Raw genomic sequence first — 23,657 nt, 5'->3', positions numbered from 1 at the left:
TGTATGAGGGAGACCCAGTTTAGAGCGAGGTGGAGTACAGGCCCAGTTTAGAGAGAGGTGGAAGACAAGCCCAGTTTAGAGGGAGGGGTGGGGGGACAGTCCCAGTTTAGAGAGAGGTGGAGGTACAGTCCCAGTTTAGAGAGAGAGGTGGGACAGTCCCAGTTTAGAGACAGAGGTGGGACAGTCCCAGTTTAGAGACAGATGGGATAGTCCCAGTTTAGAGAGAGAAATGGGGGGACAGCCTCAGTTTAGGGAGAGGTGGAGGACAGGCCCAGTTCAGAGAGAGGTGGAGGGGCAGTCCCAGTTTAGAAAGAGGTGGAGGACAGGCCCAGTTTAGAGAGAGAGGTGGGGCTACAGCCTCAGTTTAGAGGCAGAGATCAGGGATAGACCCAGTTTAGGGTGAGGTGGGCGACAAAGTGAGTCTAGGGGCGAGGTGGGGGACCGACCCAATTTCCTTTTAAAGGGAAATACCAGCCAAAATAAAATATTCAATAAGTTGATCATCACTTTGAAGGCCAATAGCGCTTCAAAGGTGAAAGCACAAACATAAAGGGCAATATGGTCCAAATCAAGAAACAATGCAAATTTCAAAATGCATACACAAAGCTAAAGCAAACGGAACAACAGAAATTACTGCACTACAACAGAAAAAATATGCAAAGTGTCAAAGCAATTGTAAAAACGGGCCATGCTGCAAGTTCAGAAACAATGAAAATTAAAAAAAAAAAAAAAACACATACAAAAATGAAAAACAAATGCAACAGAGGAGAATTGCTGCAAAACAAGCTGGTACAACAGCAGTGCTCTAAGCCACTAGGGAGAATTTACCTTTATGTTTTTGCTTTTGAAGAGTGTTCATCCTTGTGGGCCACCATACTTTCCTAATGTTTAAAACATAATTTAACCAACAAAGAAAAAGAGAGAACCCCATCCCAATAGATTCCAAAAATGTAGTGGAAACAACAGGTCAGATTGAACTAAAGCAAGACTCTGAACATTAATTTATGGAGTGATTTCTTGTTGTATAAATTCTAGATCTGCCACTGTTACATAGTTTTCCAAAATTCAAATGATACCTCCATTGCCGTAAATGAGAAGATGAGTTAAATCTAAGGGACATCATTTCAAATGGTTATTTGCGGACACAGAAAGGTTTTGTTTGGACACCTGAGAGTAAAACAGAACATGCCGAATTATGATTTTGGGCAGGGATCCCCTTTAAGGTGAATTACGATTGCATTGTTATGCAAGATAATATTTATTCATCCTTTACATCTAACCAAGTGAAAAGTTGAAGGAGTGGAAAGTCCAGGGTCAGAAAGTAAAAGTCCTGACGTGTTTCTGCCACCAATGAACCGGATTTCATTATGGCCCATTAACCTCCTGGCTGCAGAGTTATGCCAATTACCAAATCCAGGTGATTGTAACAAAATACTTGGGAGTATTTATATTTTTGATCGTGGATTTCCCTCTCTGTAGACTGTCCATCACCTTTATTAGTCAACTACTACTAAACAGCCTACAAGCTAAGCTTTGTCACGAGAGAAAAATAGAAAGATCCAAATTCCCTTGCTTTTTTTACCTGCTTGCTAAAAACCTGCTAGCGAGTTTTAAGTAAAACAAACGGTTAATTTCTAGGTTGGGAACAAGAGCTACTTTGCATTTATTTATTTAAATGTCAAACTACAACTTTATACATTATGGAAACAACATTTAGTAGTCCCCACCTTACATTTATTGGAGATATTTTCAATGAGACATATTTTGGTGAACGATCTAGCTAGTCCCGTGGAGAGACGCGCCTTTTTCGTCCAGTGCAGGGGTGGCCAACCTTGGTCCTGGGGAGCCGCAGGGTCTGCTGATTTTTTGTTTTCATCTTAAATACAGCAACCACTTTAGACTGAAGAAACCAGGTGAGGTGAGTTAACTGTAATCAACTGCTATGATTGATCAATTAGCTAAGTGCAGAGTAAAAACAAAAACCAGCAGACCCTGTGACTCTCCAGGACCTGGGTTGTGGTCTAGTGTAAAGCGTTTCAAATCTTTATTATCTCTTCAAATAGGCGACTTCTGTGCATTTCAGGCCAGTCTCAGATCATTCGGCCTTCACAGTTGGTTAACGCGAACACTTAAATACTCCTTTGTACTCAAGAGGAGAAATTTTCCAGCAGTTACAGGCCAAAAAAACATACCATGTCAAACAACAGAGCCAAAAGCAAAGACCATGACGTTGGACGGCCAAATGGAAAGCCAACGCCTTAAACACCAAGCGTTCCGAACAGCTTGTACACACACAGGCCTACGCAAAACTACGAACTAAAAGTAAAGCAAACGTTCGGATTTTTAATCAGTGACAATTTACTGAAAAATAAAATAAAATTCTGAAAAATCCAAAAAGATTAATTCAGTTTCAAAAAGTCAATGTCCACTGCACGAATTGTAAATAGTCAACTTGGCCAAATTCTCCAGACATATTTTTAAGTTAAACGTGTCTGCTGATTGGAAATTAATCCAAATCAAGAAACTAGTACTGTAGGCCTAACCTCTTACACTCGTGATAATTACCAAAGGTGATAAAGCGAGCTTTACATCATTACCAGACCATCGTACTGAAACTACACCGAAAAAACTGGCAGAACCAACGTCAAATTTAAGTGCAATGAGAGCGTTTAGCCGAGCAGCGGCTGAGCTTGCTCTCCAATCAGCGCCAATTTGAAGCACCTGTATCCAACTGCAACTCGAAAGGAAACTTTCGACCTTCATGTTCTTTTTCGTCTACACGGAATGTCTATGAAGCTTTGCATATTTATTGTTTTTTATGTGTAATGTTTTTCTCTTTACAATGCAGAAAGCCTTGAAGAAGTATTTCGTAAACATGGATGACTATCTTGCCAGCATCGGCCTTTACAGGAAAATGATGGCTCGAGACGCGTCCTGTCTGTTCAGAGCAGTTTCTGAGCAGGTAAAAACTGGTAAAATATGTGTACAGTTTAGAATGAAATAGTGCCGCCTTGTCGGAAAAGGAAACCGGGTAGTACTAGGCCTTAATACATTGACCGTTGTGCAACGTGAAAACGTAGCGTTTTAAATTTGAACATTAGATTTCTTTTCATTTTCAGCATTAAACCCAACTAACCGTATGCTACATGGATGATAACTGCCAACGTTAGTCTCGCAGGTTTACTGGAATGCACTGTATATGCTGTTCATGCTGGTAGACATTTTTTGTATCATTAAACATGTTTACGTGGCGCGTAAATACAAGGCTGTTTTCTTTTCGTGAAGCTTTACTACTCTCAGAATTACCATCACAAAATCCGGAAGGACTGCGTCACCTTCATGAGAGCAAATAGATGCAACTTTGAGCCGGTAAGTGTTTATCGTTTGTTATTTCATGTCAGCCGCTGAATGTGTCAGGGTATTAAAATTGAACGCTGTATCTTACAGTTTGTTGAAGGGTCTTTTGAGAAGTACCTGGAGCGTTTGGAGGATCCACAGGTAAGATATTGAAGGCTGCTCTGATGTACTGGTTATCTGGATGAAAACGGGCCTGAAATTGACTGTTTAATAACCCTTATTTCAGGAAACGGCTGGACAAGTGGAGATCAAAGCTTTGTCTTTGTTATACAGGCAAGTGTATACAACGAATAGTAGTAGTTTCTCGAGTAGCTGTGCCTAGGTTCCATGATTAAGTAATCCTTTTCAATATCTTTTTGTGATAATGCCTTAAATGGGGGTTGACGAGATGTACACATCTTGCACTCAGGAAATGTTGTTTATATGAAAACATAAGCAAATGTTTTTACATTTTAACAGCAACAGTGTGATATGTTTTGTTTTCCATGTGTTACTCCTGTCCCTAATCTGCATAATGGATGACTGTAGTTAAATAATACGACTATTTTCTCCAAGGACCATATTTTATATAGTTATTTGAAAATGCTAAATTGGAAGCGTTTTGGTTCACTAAACAAAATAATCTGTTCAACTGCATTAAGAGGAACTGAGGGAAAGCGTTTAAAATCCGAAGGGTCATGTTTGCGCCTTTGATGCCAGTTCAGTGCACTGTGCTCTTTGCTAGTAATATTTTTTGCATCAACCTGTGTTGAGGGTCAGGGTTCATGTTGGTGGCTGCTGCTGCGCCCTGTGTTGTATGTTTGGTGTCTGAGTGTTGTTGTGTGTTTGTGAGTGTTGAGTGTGGGTGAGCGTGGAGGTAGTAAGTGTGCAGGTGTGTTAACTTCCGTGGCGCGGTGCAGGCGATGCTTTGTCATTTACAGGTATCCGGGGAAACCCCCCACCGAGATTGCAGAGGATGACTATACAGAGAAGGTAATGGACAACTACTTTTCACAACTGTTTCACATTTAAAAAATATAACAAAATGTAATTACTTGGCCTAAGCTGGGCCTTTGCATGGGGGAAATTAGGCCTGCTGCTTTGCTTCCGTACTACTCTGTGTGTGATTTCCACCATTTTCAAGGAGCGTTTGTTTGCAGTTTGTCCCTGAATCGGGGAATGCTTTTCCATTCTTTCTATCTGTTCCGCTATGTCATTGAAAGTAATTTTCCTAGCTTTTAGTTGCACTATCCTCTAAAGTAAGGCATCACACATGCCATGCCCTGTGTGTTTGTGATATTATATTCTGATACATACTTTTTCCTTCTCATTTTTGATTGAATGTTTTGCTTTACTAAACAGCATTTTTACTGGGGAAGTATAACATTGGCTTCAGGTGTATAGCAGTTGTCCCTGACCCCTGTCCTAGAGAACCATAGGTGTTTTTCACCTTAAAATTGGTAACCAATTCAGACAAGAAACCAGGTGAGGTGAACAAAATGCGTAATGACTACATAGTGAATCTATTAATTGCTTACTAACGATAAACCAACCGACCCCGTGGCTTGCCAGGACCAGGGTTGGGAATCCTTGTTGGGGCTTAGATGTACAGTGGAAGAACGCTTTATTTAGTCCATTGGCTGGCTTGTTAGCTGATAGGTGTGAGGTTGTTTCAGATCATCTTTAATATTTGTGTTTTTTATTTGTGATGACTGTCTGCTGCCATTAAACAAAACAAAATGTTAGCATTATATTTGTACTTTATCGTTTTATATAGTTTGATAAAGGTGCACTGTTTTCTTATAGTAGCTTATGGTCTTCGTTGTGTTCATATTTTCAGGTTTTGCTGTGTTGTTCAAACAATGGGCACTATGACATTGTTTACCCACGGAGCTACCCTGTGGATGCTGCCATGTGCCAGTGTGAGTGCTGTTAAAACGTGTGCACTGACCATTTCAGATTAATTACACCACCGGCACAAGCCACGCTGGTAACGCTTCTTTTTACAGTCCCCTAAGTACTAGGTTTTCTTACCGGCTGTAATTAATATTCTGTAATTAGACTTATTGCTCTGACGGAAGGCTGATTGTATTTTTTAAATATTTTTTTTTAAGGCATATTTGTTTGAAGACTGTTAAAAAGTCGGTCGAGTTCCATGAAAGCCTGCTTACAGGATTGCATACTCCTTATCTTCTTCATATTTAAGCAGATTAATTTCAGACTCCAGATAGACAAAAGTGATAACTGCGCTAGTCACAGCCCAATCTGTGTGATAGCCTGAAGGTGTGTGCTGGTTACACAGCAGGGAAGCGTGAGATTCACCCCCCTTCCCGCTCCCCCGGCAGCACTGCTGTATGAGCTCTTGTATTGCCGGGTGCTGGGGATTGAGGAAGGAGAAGTGCAGTTTGCTTTGGAGGGCTTTCGAGGAGGCGGGCGTCGCTACAGGAACAGCCTGTCTGTCTGCAGCGAGGACGCGGGATACGACATCCCTGAGGACAGGGGTCAGAGGTCAGATTCCGTCCCACAAACACCTCCTATATAGAGAAGTACACACTCGCTAACTCCCAAATGTTTTTAAGCAGGTAGGTGCTCACTAGCCCTCCTGTAAACAGGTATAAGTCTATACCCTATGCATGCGCGTGCACGCGCACACACACACACACACATACAGTTTTATTTATTTATTTATTTATTTATTTATTTATTTATTTTATTTTATTTGGGATTTGGAATGCAACGATTTGGTAGCCCGCGGCAAAATAACGGTAGTCTCGTCCTGACGATAAGTCCAGATGCTTTTCCGAGTATAACAAGGCAGCTGTGGATGGGTGGTTAGATTTCTGGTCCCATAGGCTGCAAGGTACAATTGTGTGCAACTTGTATACTGTACACCTATGGATTCGTTCTAACATCTAATTTAAGTGTTCATACAAGAGAATTGTGTAGCAGGATTTCAGATTTTTAAATTAATAGAATTGTGAAGACAACACACAATTAATCTGTAAAAAGAGTATGTATGTCCAAATAGTTAAGAAGTATGAATATTCTAGTGCTTAACACTCCTGATTGGTGTGATCTATAGGGAGGACTGGGAGATGAATGAATGCGGTCGTTCAGAAGAAAAAGCCAGATCTGGAGTGGAGGAGAACAAGGTGGGCACTGTGATCTGAGATCCACACACGTTCACATGGGTCCCCAGGTCCACACGGGTTCACACGGGTCCACACACGTCCCCAGGTCCACACGGGTTCACATGGGTTCACACGGGTCCACACACGTCCCCAGGTTCACACACGTCCCCAGGTCCACACGGGTTCACACATGTCTACACATGTCACCAGGTCCACACATGTCACCAGGTCCACACGGGTCACCAGGTCCACACGGGTCCACACAGGTCCCCAGGTCCACACGGGTTCACACATGTCCACACATGTCACCAGGTCCACACATGTCACCAGGTCCACACGGGTCACCAGGTCCACACGGGTCCCCAGGTCCCCGCTGTGCCGCTCACTCTGTGCTATGTGTGTCTCAGGCTCCAGACCAGGTCAAGCTCTCTCTGCCCTACAAGGTCCTGAAAGCTCTGGACCCAGAGATCTACCGCAACGTGGAGTTTGATGTGTGGCATGACAGCCGCAAAGGTGATCCATCGTCGTGCACTACAACATTGTGAGGGGGGAGATGTAGCTGTGCTGGCTGCAGTTGGGCTGTAGCAGGTATGGCAGCGGCAGGTGTGTTATTGCTGATATTGCCCATTGCTGATGTTGTCCCTGCTTGTTTCCCCTGTGCCTCTGAGACAGAGCTGCAGAAGACAGACTACATGGTGTTTGCAGGCAGACAGTACTTCCTGGGTGACAAGTGCCAGGTACTGTCAATCACACCCTCCTGCAGTTACACACTGACTGTCTCACTACACCCACCTACATCCACATGCTTTCATTCAGCTCACACACCTACATCCACTTGCTGTCAATCAGTGCACTCGCCTGTGACAGAATAGTTTCAGTATCAATTTACTATTACAGTTTAGTCATTTGTTGCTTATTTTTTGCCGAAGAGACTTGGAAGAAGCACATTTTTTCTTCCAAACACCAATAGAGCTAGAGATTACGAAAATTACAGTTATCGTCAGGGTGCACGTCTCGAGGCCTGCAAAGTAAACAGAAGGGGTAGTTCTTTGCAGAAACGTTGAGGTGTAGTCTGAAAAGGTGCGTTTTCAGACATTTGTGGGAAAACAGCCCGTGAATCCACCCGCCTGGCTGATTGGGGAAGGTCATCCCGCCATCTGGGGACACGGGTGGTGGAGCTCCAGGGCCGCGAGGCGCGGCTGCTGGGTGCCGGGTGTCGGGTGCCCGAAGGGACGGCCAGCTGGCGAGAGGGAGCTGCACGGAGAGTTCTGTTTGGCGTGCGCGGTGTGAGCATTGTCTGAAGATTAGAATGGGCCAGTGCCGCTGGCAGCTTTGCATGCCAAGCGCGAGTGATGTTAATTGAATGGGGCAGACGCTGGAAGCCAGCAGAGGGTGTACAAAAGACGCGAATGCGAGTGAGTGTAGGGAGGTTGGATACCAGGTGAGTCGCAGCATTCTGGAGCAGTTGCACTGCGCTGATGGCACAGGCTGGTAAGAGGCCAGCATGGTGTCACCCTAGTCCAGGCAGGGCTTGAACCTGTTGGCAATGGAAACTTCATTGTTGAAGAAGAGGTGGATTTTCTTGATGTTGAGGAGGGAGAATCTGCAAGACTGGGTGGTTTCTGTGGGGAGTCCTGAGAACCTCAGCTGCTCATTAATGGTGGCACCATGTGACCAGGCAGACTTTCTGCAGTAGTAGTAATGATAATAGTAGATGTAGTGATCGTAGTAGTACTAGGAATGTTTCACTCACTTTCTGTTTAATGCTTGCCTTTTTTCATCAGCAGTAATGATGCTTAATTTAGTATGTTACTTCCAGTTTAATGCCCCATTTGGTTGATGGGTCAGTTCAACTGTAAGATTTGTACAGTCTTCAGCTCTAATTTATGAGTCAGGGGTGCAGTTCGGGTCATAATGCTGTGAGCGCTGCTGCCCCCAGTAATGAACCCAGCCTTGCCCTGGTTCTGGTTCTGGTTCTGCAGGTCCGTCTGGACCCAAAGGGGAAGTATTATAATGCCTTCATACAGGAAGTGGGAACCCATTCCAGCGCTGTTACCGTGTTCATTGAGGAGCTTGGAGAAAAGTGAGTCTCTAACAGTGCTCTCTAACACGCACGTGCGTGCACACACACTTGTGCGTACTTGCACACATGCATACTTGCCAACCTTGGAACCTCAGAAATAGGACAAGGGGTTCTGAGGGTGCTCCCCCCCAAAACATTGTTTTTTAAAATAAAAAAATAAAAAATGTATGTATGAGAGACAAAATAAGCACACTGCAACTGCATTTTTATGTTAAGTGCATTTCATTTAAAGGTTCAACAAAAATCCAAATTAAGGTTTTCAAAATTTTAGTGAACAATTTTAACACGCAAGAAAGTGAAATTCTTCTTTCCGTGACCTTTGAAATGTACACGTGCGCAAGTATTTCTTTCTCCATTGCTCTTTGTCCAGTCAGCCATTCAGGACATCAGCTGTCTCCATGCACATATAACCATGACAGGTGCGGTGTAGGTGTATTGTCCTCCGAGTGGAAATAGTAAAACAATTTTAGTCATAGGGCCTACACGCTACACAGACTAGTTGTGCTCACAAAAAGAAAAGTGAAAGTACGTGCTAAAACGGGCGAATGCAGACACCAGGTGAGGGAGATGAATTTCGGGAGTCTCCCAGGAAAATCGGGACGCTTGGCAAGTATGCTGACACGTAGGAGTGAAACTCACTGACTCGTGTTTGGATGTAGAATTGGTCCCCCTGAAGAGCCATGTTGGATATATATGCAGTAGATGTGGTTAATGACTCATAAATCCCAGCATAATAAAGCTGTTTGCTGTGGAATAATAAGGGAAGGATATTTGCTGAATGCCCCCCACCCCCCCCAATTCCCTTTCAGACATCTGGTGTCCCTGACCAATCTGAAGCCTGTGAACCCCGTCCCCGCCTGGAACATCACCCCCAGCCGCAAGGGGGCGTCCTACAGCCGGCCGGACCAGTACTCTGCAGAGCTCGGTGAGTTTCCTCTCCTTGCAGTGCCAGCTCACTACCACCGGGGGCCGCTGTGTCGTCCATAGCTCTCTGTTTCTCCGCTATTTGTGTGAGACGAAGAGAGCAAGTGAAAGTTTGTGTGTTTCTGGAGCTCAGAGGCGTAGAATGAAAGTGATGCCTTTTTCTGGTTTATTTGTTGTTGTATCTCTAAGAAAATGCATTTGGCACTTCCTGCATTAGCACACCTCCCACACGTCGCTTTCATTGGCTTCTCTCGGCCAGTGAGATTCGGGTGTCCTCACAGTTCTGCCCAGCCGCTCTGGTTGCCTTTCAGGTTGTTGTGCTGATTTTCCTTCTGAGTCATCCGGCTGTAATGGAGTAATGGAGACTGTGACACTGAACTCCGTGAGGGGAATCTTTAGCAGGTCACCCTCACAGTGATATGTCTTTACTGTGTGAGGGGAATCTTGAGCAGTTCATCATCACTGTGACAGAGAGAACATTGTTCAGCTCACTGGTAGGTATCATAGGTGCACCTACTGATGTTCCTACATAAATCTCATATTTTTTTTGTTTTTGCTTTTTTATGGTTTTGTTGTCATTGTGCATTTGTGATTTTTATGTATGATTATTTTTTTTCAAGATTTGGTGTGATAAACCTTTGGATGAAATTATTTGGAATGTTGGTTTATTCATCATTTGATGAATAAAAAAAGGAACTTAACATTGAGGAATTCTTCTTTTTCAGCAGAAAGAGTAATTATGCATGTAACACGTTACCATAACACAACTTACCAAGGACGTTTAATGACATCGTCACCTTTTATATTCAACTAAATAAAGTGAAATTGCTGCAACACTTAAAATGAATGTTGGTAGATATATCCTATGAGTTTCAAAATCAGTGCTTTATTTTATGTTGTGAAAATGGTACAAATGCATCCAAAATGAGAGCAATTTGGAAAAAAAGCTGAAATGGTTTTTTACCCTTCATGGCTACCAAATTATGTATGCACTTGACTGATTTATAGCTGTATTCTGAAGTAAAGCTTTGATTCTATTTGACTGAGATTACTGTCTGTTGGGCATCAGCCTCTAGGCCATTACTGTGTGCTGGCATAGCTGGTTTTATGCAATTCAACCGACAATATTCAACTTTTTGTAGGGCTGAAACAATTTCTCATTATTAACTGTGATCGCAAAGTGTAATGAAGGAATTAAAAATAGCATTTAAAGCTTTAAACCGTAAATGATCAAACCTAATTGAGTCGCTATGATGATCTAACGGCGAAACGCAATAAATGTCCGTTTTGAGCACCTATGTTAAACTAAGCGGAGTGGCGATTGTGCTACTGATCGAATGCAGAATTGTATAATAGGTACGTTAAGTGTAATAAAAAACCGTTCCAAAAGATGGGAATAGGTCACTATAACATGTAGAGTACAGCATATTAAGTGATGGACATGCCATCTTAATTGCCATCTCGCTTGATAAAGGGTACTTCACTTCATCTCTTGAATGTCAGGTTTTATTTAACTTGTATTCATACTACAGGCCTACTTGCAGGGAAATGCGAGATTATTCCAGCTATTGGGTATTCATGAAAGAAGAAATGTCCCTTGTCGGGATAATGATGGCTGAACCGTTGTACGTCATTAAGACTTTTGTAGAAGTCTGAAGCCTGTGTTCATGCCGAATACGGCAGCAGCCCTGTGGTGCGCGTTTGAAATGAAGGAATGGTGCGGTGTGCTCAGTCTGCCTCTGAACTGGTGGCCTGTCTGACGAAAATGAAACTGAAGTACAAACGCAAAGATGCTGTGACTGTGACTGTGTCTGTGTGTTAGGCTGTGTTTAGCCCTGCGATGCATGGTGAAAGGCTCTGTGCACAGCCGTGGTTGTGACTGTGTCTGTGTGTTAGGCTGTGTTTAGCCCTGCGATGCATGGTGAAAGGCTCTGTGCACAGCCGTGGTTGTGACTGTGTCTGTGTGTGTGTGTTAGGCTGTGTTTAGCCCTGTGATGCATGGTGAAAGGCTCTGTGCACAGCCGTGGTTGTGTCTGTGTCTGTGTGTTAGGCTGTGTTTAGCCCTGCGATGCATGGTGAAAGGCTCTGTGCACAGCCGTGGTTGTGACTGTGTCTGTGTGTTAGGCTGTGTTTAGCCCTGCGATGCATGGTGAAAGGCTCTGTGCACAGCCGTGGTTGTGACTGTGTCTGTGTGTTAGGCTGTGTTTAGCCCTGCGATGCATGGTGAAAGGCTCTGTGCACAGCCGTGGTTGTGACTGTGTCTGTGTGTGTGTGTGTTAGGCTGTGTTTAGCCCTGCGATGCATGGTGAAAGGCTCTGTGCACAGCCGTGGTTGTGACTATGTCTGTGTCTGTGTGTGTGTGTGTGTTAGGCTGTGTTTAGCCCTGCGATGCATGGTGAAAGGCTCTGTGCACAGCCGTGGTTGTGACTGTGTCTGTGTGTGTGTGTGTGTGTTAGGCTGTGTTTAGCCCTGCGATGCATGGTGAAAGGCTCTGTGCACAGCCGTGGTTGTGTCTGTGTCTGTGTCTGTGTGTTAGGCTGTGTTTAGCCCTGTGATGCATGGTGAAAGGCTCTGTGCAGAGCCGTGGTTGTGACTGTGTCTGTGTCTGTGTGTTAGGCTGTGTTTAGCCCTGCGATGCATGGTGAAAGGCTCTGTGCACAGCCGTGGTTGTGACTGTGTCTGTGTGTTAGGCTGTGTTTAGCCCTGTGATGCATGGTGAAAGGCTCTGTGCAGAGCCGTGGTTGTGACTGTGTCTGTGTGTTAGGCTGTGTTTAGCCTTGCGATGCATGGTGAAAGGCTCTGTGCACAGCCGTGGTTGTGACTGTGTCTGTGTCTGTGTGTTAGGCTGTGTTTAGTCCTGTGATGCATGGTGAAAGGCTCTGTGCAGAGCCGTGGTTGTGACTGTGTCTGTGTGTTAGGCTGTGTTTAGTCCTGTGATGCATGGTGAAAGGCTCTGTGCACAGCCGTGGTTGTGACTGTGTCTGTGTGTTAGGCTGTGTTTAGCCCTGTGATGCATGGTGAAAGGCTGTGTGCAGAGCCGTGGTTGTGACTGTGTCTGTGTGTTAGGCTGTGTTTAGCCCTGTGATGCATGGTGAAAGGCTCTGTGCACAGCCGTGGTTGTGACTGTCTGTGTCTGTGTGTTAGGCTGTGTTTAGCCCTGTGATGCATGGTGAAAGGCTCTGTGCACAGCCGTGGTTGTGACTGTGTCTGTGTCTGTGTGTTAGGCTGTGTTTAGCCCTGTGATGCATGGTGAAAGGCTCTGTGCACAGCCGTGGTTGTGACTGTCTGTGTCTGTGTGTTAGGCTGTGTTTAGCCCTGCGATGCATGGTGAAAGGCTCTGTGCACAGCCGTGGTTGTGACTGTGTCTGTGTGTGTGTGTGTTAGGCTGTGTTTAGCCCTGTGATGCATGGTGAAAGGCTCTGTGCAGAGCCGTGGTTGTGACTGTGTCTGTGTGTTAGGCTGTGTTTAGCCCTGCGATGCATGGTGAAAGGCTCTGTGCAGAGCCGTGGTTGTGTCTGTGTCTGTGTGTTAGGCTGTGTTTAGCCCTGTGATGCATGGTGAAAGGCTCTGTGCAGAGCCGTGGTTGTGACTGTGTCTGTGTCTGTGTGTTAGGCTGTGTTTAGCCCTGTGATGCATGGTGAAAGGCTCTGTGCACAGCCGTGGTTGTGACTGTGTCTGTGTGTGTGTGTTAGGCTGTGTTTAGCCCTGCGATGCATGGTGAAAGGCTCTGTGCACAGCCGTGGTTGTGACTGTGTCTGTGTGTGTGTGTTAGGCTGTGTTTAGCCCTGTGATGCATGGTGAAAGGCTCTGTGCACAGCCGTGGTTGTGACTGTGTCTGTGTGTTAGGCTGTGTTTAGCCCTGTGATGCATGGTGAAAGGCTCTGTGCAGAGCCGTGGTTGTGACTGTGTCTGTGTGTTAGGCTGTGTTTAGCCTTGCGATGCATGGTGAAAGGCTCTGTGCACAGCCGTGGTTGTGACTGTGTCTGTGTCTGTGTGTTAGGCTGTGTTTAGTCCTGTGATGCATGGTGAAAGGCTCTGTGCAGAGCCGTGGTTGTGACTGTGTCTGTGTGTTAGGCTGTGTTTAGTCCTGTGATGCATGGTGAAAGGCTCTGTGCACAGCCGTGGTTGTGACTGTGTCTGTGTCTGTGTGTTAGGCTGTGTTTAGCCCTGTGATGCATGGTGAAAGGCTGTGTGCAGAGCCGTGGTTGTGACTGTGTCTGTGTGTTAGGCTGTGTTTAGCCCTGTGATGCATGGTGAAAGGCTCTGTGCACAGCCGTGGTTGTGACTGTCTGTGTCTGTGTGTTAGGCTGTGTTTAGCCCTGCGATGCATGGTGAAAGGCTCTGTGCACAGCCATGGTTGTGACTGTGTCTGTGTCTGTGTGTTAGGCTGTGTTTAGCCCTGTGATGCATGGTGAAAGGCTCTGTGCACAGCCGTGGTTGTGACTGTCTGTGTCTGTGTGTTAGGCTGTGTTTAGCCCTGCGATGCATGGTGAAAGGCTCTGTGCACAGCCGTGGTTGTGACTGTGTCTGTGTGTCTGTGTGTTAGGCTGTGTTTAGCCCTGTGATGCATGGTGAAAGGCTCTGTGCAGAGCCGTGGTTGTGACTGTGTCTGTGTGTTAGGCTGTGTTTAGCCCTGCGATGCATGGTGAAAGGCTCTGTGCAGAGCCGTGGTTGTGACTGTGTCTGTGTGTTAGGCTGTGTTTAGCCCTGTGATGCATGGTGAAAGGCTCTGTGCACAGCCGTGGTTGTGACTGTCTGTGTCTGTGTGTTAGGCTGTGTTTAGCCCTGCGATGCATGGTGAAAGGGTCTGTGCACAGCCGTGGTTGTGACTGTGTCTGTGTGTGTGTGTTAGGCTGTGTTTAGCCCTGTGATGCATGGTGAAAGGCTCTGTGCAGAGCCGTGGTTGTGTCTGTGTCTGTGTGTTAGGCTGTGTTTAGCCCTGTGATGCATGGTGAAAGGCTCTGTGCAGAGCCGTGGTTGTGACTGTGTCTGTGTCTGTGTGTTAGGCTGTGTTTAGCCCTGTGATGCATGGTGAAAGGCTCTGTGCACAGCCGTGGTTGTGTCTGTGTCTGTGTGTTAGGCTGTGTTTAGCCCTGCGATGCATGGTGAAAGGCTCTGTGCACAGCCGTGGTTGTGACTGTGTCTGTGTGTGTGTGTTAGGCTGTGTTTAGCCCTGTGATGCATGGTGAAAGGCTCTGTGCACAGCCGTGGTTGTGACTATGTCTGTGTGTGTGTGTGTGTTAGGCTGTGTTTAGCCCTGCGATGCATGGTGAAAGGCTCTGTGCACAGCCGTGGTTGTGACTGTGTCTGTGTGTGTGTGTGTGTTAGGCTGTGTTTAGCCCTGCGATGCATGGTGAAAGGCTCTGTGCACAGCCGTGGTTGTGTCTGTGTCTGTGTCTGTGTGTTAGGCTGTGTTTAGCCCTGTGATGCATGGTGAAAGGCTCTGTGTGCAGAGCCGTGGTTGTGACTGTGTCTGTGTCTGTGTGTTAGGCTGTGTTTAGCCCTGCGATGCATGGTGAAAGGCTCTGTGCACAGCCGTGGTTGTGACTGTGTCTGTGTGTTAGGCTGTGTTTAGTCCTGTGATGCATGGTGAAAGGCTCTGTGCACAGCCGTGGTTGTGACTGTGTCTGTGTCTGTGTGTTAGGCTGTGTTTAGCCCTGTGATGCATGGTGAAAGGCTGTGTGCAGAGCCGTGGTTGTGACTGTGTCTGTGTGTTAGGCTGTGTTTAGCCCTGTGATGCATGGTGAAAGGCTCTGTGCACAGCCGTGGTTGTGACTGTGTCTGTGTGTTAGGCTGTGTTTAGCCCTGTGATGCATGGTGAAAGGCTCTGTGCAGAGCCGTGGTTGTGACTGTGTCTGTGTGTTAGGCTGTGTTTAGCCCTGTGATGCATGGTGAAAGGCTCTGTGCAGAGCCGTGGTTGTGACTGTGTCTGTGTCTGTGTGTTAGGCTGTGTTTAGTCCTGTGATGCATGGTGAAAGGCTCTGTGCACAGCCGTGGTTGTGACTGTGACTGTGTCTGTGTGTTAGGCTGTGTTTAGCCCTGTGATGCATGGTGAAAGGCTCTGTGCACAGCCGTGGTTGTGACTGTGTCGCCTCTCAGACGCAGAGATCCGCGGGCGGCGGCGGTTCTTTAAGAAGCCTCGCGGGAAGGAGGTGCTGATGGCGGTGTCGTACAGCCGCGCCCCGCCCGGCCTGCCCCCCCGCCTGCAGCCCGGCCCCGGCTGCCTGGCCCCCGGCCGCCCGCCCCCCATGCACGGTCCTCCTACACCCTCCGTGCTGCCCTACGAGCACTACAGACCACACCCGGCTCCCCGCCCGTCCCGTGGGTATGTGCCCCCCAGGTCAGTGTGCTAGTGGGTAGCGTTAGCGCTCTCTCTGTGCAAATCATACAGGTCATTGTGCTAGTGGGTAGCGTTAGCGCTCTCTCTCTGCAAATCATACAGGTCAGTGTGCTAGTGGGTAGCGTTAGCGCTCTCTCTGCAAATCATACAGCTCATTGTGCTAGTGGGTAGCGTTAGTGCTCTCTCTCTGCAAATCATACAGGTCATTGTGCTAGTGGGTAGCGTTAGTGCTCTCTCTGTGCAAATCATCCAGGTCAGTGTGCTAGTGGGTAGCGTTAGCGCTCTCTCTGCAAATCATACAGCTCATTGTGCTAGTGGGTAGCGTTAGTGCTCTCTCTCTGCAAATCATACAGGTCATTGTGCTAGTAGGTAGCGTTAGCGCTCTCTCTGTGCAAATCATACAGGTCAGTGTGCTAGTGGGTAGCGTTAGCGCTCTCTCTGTGCAAATCATACAGGTCAGTGTGCTAGTGGGTAGCGTTAGCGCTCTCTCTGTGCAAATCATACAGGTCAGTGTGCTAGTGGGTAGCGTTAGCGCTCTCTCTGCAAATCATACAGGTCAGTGTGCTAGTAGGTAGCATTAGCGCTCTCTCTGCACAGGTGCTCAGTGTGGCAGTGGATAGCGTTTGCGGCACAGATAGTCCGCAGGGTCATTTCTGTTTCAGATGTTGCGTTTGTATATTTAATCACAATGGGGGACCGACTGGTCATCTGAACAGGATGTGAAACCAAAAATAGTGTGTACATTTACGCATTATCAGGCTTTTTATTCATAATTAGAAATGTGAAACAGCCAGCTCTAAATGGTAGTCATTTTCTATTCACAATAAATTTGATCTGTATTAGTGCAGAACTCCTGTACTTTTTATGGCAGTCCTCAGTTGTTTTTACTATTCCTGCGTTTACAGTGGTGTCTGATAAAATTTTTTTTCAATGATTGTGATTTTTACTCTCTGATGGTCCTCTGTGCTTATTGACTATCTCAGCATTCTTGCTGCCATAATATTATTTTAATTTGTGTCTAATAGTGATGACAAACAATTTGGATGGTGTTGCTTATGTCTTTCCTGTCTGTCTGTCTGTCTGTCCCCCACCCTCACCTTGCCTCTCCGACGTTTGGGCCAGAAGCTCCGCCCGCTTTCTTAATCGCCACCACCTGATTGGTCCAGAGGTGGCGTACTACCCCAACCCAGGAAAGCGCTGCTACCAGGGCTTTGACAACTACTCCTATCGGGCACGGTAACTCTCCCTCATTTAAAAAAAATTTATTTATTTATTTTTTTTATTTTTTTTATAAATCTAAGAAATGGAACAGCCGTTGAAGCCAACCCGTGAAACCACACTACACAGCCAATCGCAGCCACCCTGAGAAGCCAAGCAAAGAGACCGGGCTGAGAAGCCCCGCTGAACGGCCAATCGGAGTGGCTGGGAGGGGCCGAGGCTGGGGCCCCGTGGGGTTTTAAGGGTTTTAATAAAAGGCCTTCGTGCCGCAGGAATCCCATCAGCCTATCGATTGGCCGCTCTCAGGGGCCCGCCGCTCACATCCCAGTGAAGTGATTCATTTACAGGCCGCTGTGAGAGAGGCGCTGCCGAATGCAGGGCCAGCCGTAATGAGCCCCCATTAGCCTGATCTGTACTGGAGGTGGGGAGCCTCTGTACTCCTGTATGACAGAGCAACGTACTCCCATAACGTCTCCCTCTCCCACATCTATGCTACAGCTACACACACGGAGTATTAGCCTGTATTTTCTGTCAGATACGCAATTTCTAGCTCTATAAGGCATGTGTGGTTTGCATGGCATGTACTACATGACGATATATGGAGTGTGTGTTCTTTCAGTGATAAGCTATTCAGGTAAAGTATACTCAAGTGAGTACCATAACAGATGTGTAATGGAGGTACATGCGAGTGTGTGTGTGTGTTTGTGCGCTGAAGATGACTGCGTTAGAGATGTTCCCGTTTGTGTTCGAGTTCCTGCAGCAGAAGCCGCCGCCAAATGCACTCTGTGAACAAGGAGTGCCAGTTCAGCTTCGTACCCGAGGCCGGGGAGGAATCTCAGGACCTGGAGGGGAACATAACCTTTTACGAGATCGAGGAGGGCGACGAGACGGCCTTCCCCCCCCTGCCTGTAAGCCTCGCGCCGGGGTCTCCACACCACACACACGCAGCAGACCTTTTATGCTCAGTGTGACTACTGCATGTGGAGGGATGGGGAAAGTGTGATGTAATGGAGGCTTCCGTGTGCCAGCAGAGCCGTTTGTGCAAGTTTGGCCTGTGAGATTACGGCTAGGTGTAGGTAGTTGTGACATTTGATTTGGGGGAGCAGAGTTGCTCTGACGGGGCAGTGTGTGTGGACGTGACCCTGCAGGGTCAGACAGTGTCCAGCCCCTTGGTTCCAGCGCCCGCCACCTTCTGGGTGCAGCGGGGGCCGAGCCCCAATCCTGGAGCCGACAAGCCACCTGTGCCCTCATCAGAGGAGGACCCAGAGGACCGGAGCACCAGCGGGGACCAGGGTGAGGGGAACGTTCCATCCCCGTTCACGGGGGTGGTGGGAATGTTCCATTTTTATTTACGTGGGTGGCAAGTGTGGAAATGGTAACAACATACAGTTCTTCAGTGCAAACAAAACTTGTTCTTTGATTAATTGATTTTTCCGTTTTGTCGGATACTCTAAAATGGGGAAAGTTTCTGGGTAAGTATATTCCTTATGGTTGAAGTATTCCCATTTGTATGTCCTCTAAGTCGTGTTGCACTGAGGTGTTCTGTATCTTTGGTGTTTATTCTCAGACCTTTGTTTGAAAGGTTTGCTCTTTCTCCAGGTGAATATCCTGAGGACTACATCTACCGAGCCCCAGGTCAGTTTTTTTGACGTAACGCTCTGTGGGCAAAGATAATGGTCAAGGGTCATTTCTGTCATTTGTCAAAAAAAAAGAACCATACCAGTGTGATTAAGCACTTCTGCTGGATGATAGAAACTTGTGTTTTTAACGTGTCTTTTTTCATGAAGGTTTTGTGTATGTGCTAATTCAGTAAGTACTATTGGAGTTGTTACTTGGTGTTCTTTGTTTGGCAGATCCAGGCTTCCAGAGTCCCTCTGTTTACACAGCTGCTGAAGCCACTGCCAACCTGGTACTACATGCACTGCACACCATCACAAACACCCTCTTCTCTCTCAGACCACACACCATTACACACTCTCTCTCTTCCACCTCAGACTACACACCATCACACACTCTGTTCTCTCTCAGACCACACCATCACACACACCCTCTTCTCTCTCAGACCACACACCATCACACACACCCTCTTCTCTCTCAGACCACACACCATCACACACTCTGTTCTCTCTCAGACCACACACCATTACACACATGCACTCTCTCTTCTCCCTCACCACACATCACACTCTTTCTCTTCTCCCTCAGACTACACACCATCACACACACCCTCTTCTCTCTCAGACCACACACCATTACACACTCTCTCTCTTCTACCTCAGACTACACACCATCACACACTCTGTTCTCTCTGACCGCACACCATCACACACACGCGCTCTCTCTTCTCCCTCACCACACATCACACTCTTTATCTTCTCCCTCAGACTACACACCATCACACGCACTCTCTCTTCTCCCTCAGACCGCTCGCCATCACACACACACTCTTCTCCCTCAGATCACACACACACACTCTCTCTCTCTCTTCTACACCACACACAGCTGTGTACTGGTTCTGAAAAATAGCCTGTTTTAGAATCTTGAGTTTATTTTTAAGTCATTTATCCATTTATCAATTTGTGAAATGTGAAATTTTTAATGACTGTAGTCTGTTCATTACTGCGGATTTTGCATGCCGTGTGCTGTTAATCAGTTCAGAGGTAGTTCTGCAGTTCCTTGTTTATTTTAATAAGTTTAGCCAGATGGAAAGCAGGGTATTTTATTGGGTTTACCCAGGTGGAAAGTAGGATATTTGAATTTGATTAACCAGATGGAGAGTAGAGTATTTTGATGGATTTAACTTGGTGGAGAGTAGGGTATATTGGGTTTAACCAGGTGGTAAGTAGGGTATTTTAATATGTTTAACCAGGTGGAAACCGGTGTTTTTAAGTGTGTTGCGTTGGTTGCTTTGCAGACCATTCAGGAAGGAGGCTCTCGCTCTGGCTCACCACCAGAGGGCGGAGCAACCTACAGTTACTCACACCAGGTATGAGCGCCTCTGCTCTCTTACACACAGCAGGCCTGGCCTACTCTCCTGTTACTCACAGCAGGTCAGACCTACTCTCCTTTTACACACAGCAGGCCTGGCCTACTCCTTTTACTCACAGCGGGTCAGACCTATTCTGCTACTCATAGCAGGGCTGGCCTACTCTCCTGTTACTCACAGCAGGGCTGGCCTACTGTCCTGATACTCAGAGCAGGTACACCCTGCTCTCTTCTGTTAGTCCCCTTCTATTTCTGCTAACACGAATCAAGCAGCCTTTCTGTTAGCACCTACAACATACGGACAATGATTCAGAGTAGAAATTCCTAAAATTTCTTTATAGAAATTCTGTGGTTGTTCCAGCGAGGACTTGTGTATATATTCTGGATGCTTCTCTGTCATTAGTCATTGCGTTGCATTGTTCTTTTCTTTAAAAAAAAAAAAAAAAAAAAGAAGCTAATTGGTGCAATAGTGCACACACAAACTCTTACAGGAACCACCAATGTGGCTTTCAGGTCAGTCTTTGAATGCAGTTTGAGGCGATCTGTGTGGAGAAACTGCAGGTGTGCGAGAGGGCTGATGTTCTGTGTTCCCAGGTGGTGGTGAAGTCGGCGGTCATCTCCACCTCTCCCACAGTCAACAGCGCCCCAGCCGCCATTTTCACCTCCAACTCCTCGTCCTCATCTGGCAGCTCCCAGACCCCCCCGACCTCACTGCCATCCTCAGCCCCCCTGGCCCCGCCCCCCCTCCTACAGCCTCATTCCATGGGCAGGCCAGGTACCCCACCCCCATCCCCACATACCAGCAGGACTGTGTTCAGGGCCCTGTGACGATGTTGAGGATGGTTAACGCTTGCTTGGTTTCCAGTAAAAGACGGTCTGTGTTGCATTGTGGGTATTGCGTCTCTTTGGCTGCAGTTCTCTCCATGCCGTACTCTGGTGCCTCCAACTGGTTTGTGAATGAGATGGGGGAGACGGTCAACGTGGCCCCCCCGCCCCCCTACTCCTACGACCCCAACGGCAGCGACCTGCCCCGAGGTGGGAGCCCTGCCCCTTTGACCCGCCTCTGCGTCCGCGGCGTCGGCTCTTCCTGCTAACGCTCTTTTTCTCCTCACAGACTGCAAGGTTCTGCAGTATTACTTCAATTTAGGAGTGCAGGTGAGTGGACCACGCGACACCTGACAGTTACAAAGCATTTAGCTTGCCATATGGAGTCAATTTACACCATAAGTGTTGACTTAACTTTTTTTTTTTTTTTTCCCTATCTTAAGCAAAGGTGAAGCAATGTGTCTTGATTAAAAAATAAGTAAAATTGAAAACACTTTTTTGGACCATGCACAAAAAACAATTTGTGTTGCGCAGTGGTACCAGCAGGGCTATTGGCACTCTGTGGTTCAGATGCAGCAGCTGTACCAGCAGCCCGGTGTGGAGGCGCAGTACCAGCCTTACACCAGCGGGGGCGCTGCTCCGGACCACACCGTGGCGCAGGCTTTCCCAGAGTCAGGGCAGGTGGGGCCGGATGCTCATGGAGACGCAAACACCAACGGTCAGTGCTGGTCTGCGGGTGTGCGTCAGGATGGGAGTGTGCGCACTTAGTGTATGTGCGGTTGGGGTGACGTGTGTGTGTGTGTGGGCAGAGTTTGTGTGCGGTTAGTGTGACGTGTGTGTGTGCGGTTAGTGTGTGTGTGCGCGGTTGGTGTGTGTGTGTGTGTTGGTGTGAGTGTGAGTTAGTGTGTGAGTGTGTGTTAGCGTGTTTGAGTGTAATTGTTTGTGCATGTGATTTGTATGTGTACGTGTTAGTCTTGCACCAGACATGTAGTCTTGCTGCTCATCTAAGTCATGCCTCTCCTCTCCCTCCCATTGGTTACCAGTTAAAGCTGAATAAAAACACAAACTCCTAGCCTACAGAGAGAGAGTAATATTCACACCCTCTCGCCTAAAATCTATTAGACCTTCCACTCCTGCCAGACCAGTGTTCCCCATGCTCATGTCCTTCACCTTCCCAAAAAGGTCCCTGCCCTCAGGCATGTCTGTGCCTGCTCTGGCCCCCCTCTGCAGTCAGGACAGAGTCTCCCAGCACAGACTGAGAACACACCTGCTTAATCTCAGTCTTTGTTCATAAGCCTTTCGCAACCCTTCTAATGCAGTTAACATTTTAGCCTTGTTTGCTACTTAAAAAGGGAACTTCAGCCTAAAAGTCATTATTGATGTAAAATTAGTCTACCCATCAGTGAGATGGTCCAGAAATTCAACAGCCAGTAATTTCCATAAACTGATGCATTTCTCAGAGCCTGGACCAGGCCATTTTTGTCTTCAATCCCACCCAGGGGATCGGGGAAACGAATGAGGTGCTGTCCTTGATTAGCAGGCTTTTGTGTTACCTATCAGTGCTGTATCAGTGAAATATGCATACCAAGTCTTTGCTGACATTGAGGAGGATTGGGAGGTCATGCCTGATTGTGATGAGGATATGGGTCCCTATTGTGTACATAATGAAATTATTTCCATTTTTATTTTAGTATTTATTTACGGTAAGTAGATGTGGTATCAGCAGAATAATCCACTGTGCGGTTCTCATGATAAATACGCACTTTAGGTTGCAGGACACTTGGCTTTCAGCCTTGGGCTGCATTACCCATGGAGTGCATGTATATCAGGAGAGCCGGCATGTCCGTCACAGTCTTCTTCATCCTTTCAGCCCACCATGGCACTTTTTTGCTCTGGAGAAGGGTTTCTGCTGAATGTAAATGGGTGTGAGAGATGTGTGCTTTTTACACTGCCTGTCCCTTCTCATGCTTTTCTCTCCTCTCCTCGCCCCATCTCTCAGGCGCCCCCTTACCCCTGGAGGCCCCCGCGGCAGCGCCCCCCTCCGGCATGGTGTTCTACCCCCTGCTCCAGGACCAGTGCAGCCAGTCCCCCCTCCACACTTACGAGCCCTACGTCCCCGTCCTGCCCACCTACCAGTACCTGCTGCCCTGGACCCCTGGCCACGCCCAGACCCGCCTGCACACCTCGTTCTGCCCCTCCTCGCACGCGGTCAGCTACATCTCTGCCCCGCCCCACGGCGCCCACTTTGTCCCCCCCAGCATGTAGAGGTGCCCGCTCGCCCCCCCCCCCCCCCCCTCTTTAAATGTTTGGTTACGTAAGAGTTGCTGTTCTGAGTTTACTCGTCTGGTTCGTGTTTGAATCAATAAAGAGTTCTGTTTCCCCAGAGAGAGGAGGCCCCCTCTTCATTAAACCTTTAATTTCCCTGCTTCAGTCACACTGATGTCCGTCTGCTTATTCCTCCTGCCTGGTCTTTAAACCTGAGAACAAGCTGGGTCCTCTAACATGCATATGAATATAAAATACATCTCCAATGGCTACATGGAAGAACTGCAATGTGCACATTTAGGTTAGGTGTACTCTCATTAATTGAATTCCAGTCTGATTTTTTTAAAAATTGGTTGGTAAATGGGTTGGTTAGTGCTTTTTGTGAGTGAAATACAACTGTGACCTAAGTAGTTCATGACTGTCCTTTCTGACATAGAATTTCACATGGTTTTATGCTGTATGGCATGGAATGAAATTAAGGTGTCATCTGTAGTTTACGTATTCTTTCTCTTATTCATTCTCCATCCTTCTACTGTTATAAGTTAGGAAA

At 47.0% G+C, this 23,657-nt stretch overlaps 1 protein-coding gene across 5 annotated transcripts; it reads left to right on the top strand.

The window, feature by feature from the left end:
• Window positions 1-1,594: 1,594 nt before the first annotated feature.
• Window positions 1,595-23,276, top strand: alg13 (ALG13 UDP-N-acetylglucosaminyltransferase subunit). 5 transcript variants are annotated; one of them, XM_035431891.1, is made up of 25 exons: window positions 1,595-1,913; window positions 2,849-2,962; window positions 3,286-3,369; window positions 3,448-3,498; window positions 3,584-3,630; window positions 4,257-4,329; window positions 5,177-5,258; window positions 5,682-5,844; window positions 6,419-6,488; window positions 6,875-6,980; window positions 7,140-7,204; window positions 8,450-8,550; window positions 9,360-9,475; window positions 15,574-15,814; window positions 16,940-17,050; window positions 17,784-17,940; window positions 18,181-18,325; window positions 18,632-18,667; window positions 18,886-18,941; window positions 19,947-20,018; window positions 20,612-20,792; window positions 20,933-21,052; window positions 21,132-21,172; window positions 21,377-21,560; window positions 22,842-23,276. In XM_035431891.1, exons 2-25 carry the CDS (start codon window positions 2,876-2,878, stop codon window positions 23,105-23,107), a joined length of 2,655 nt encoding a protein of 884 aa, XP_035287782.1. In that variant the 5' UTR covers window positions 1,595-1,913; window positions 2,849-2,875; the 3' UTR covers window positions 23,108-23,276. The 5 variants fall into 5 exon arrangements, with proteins under 5 accessions (XP_035287782.1, XP_035287781.1, XP_035287778.1 ...); XM_035431890.1 differs by having other exon boundaries at window positions 1,595-1,918; XM_035431887.1 differs by lacking the exon at window positions 1,595-1,913 and having other exon boundaries at window positions 2,640-2,962; window positions 15,574-15,799.
• The last annotated feature ends 381 nt before the right edge of the window (window positions 23,277-23,657 follow it).

The sequence above is a fragment of the Anguilla anguilla genome, chromosome 9 (assembly GCF_013347855.1).
Source record: "Anguilla anguilla isolate fAngAng1 chromosome 9, fAngAng1.pri, whole genome shotgun sequence".
Classification (NCBI taxonomy): Eukaryota; Metazoa; Chordata; class Actinopteri; order Anguilliformes; family Anguillidae; genus Anguilla; species Anguilla anguilla.
Note: the sequence above shows the minus strand (reverse complement) of the source record. Positions and strands in the feature narration are given on the sequence as shown.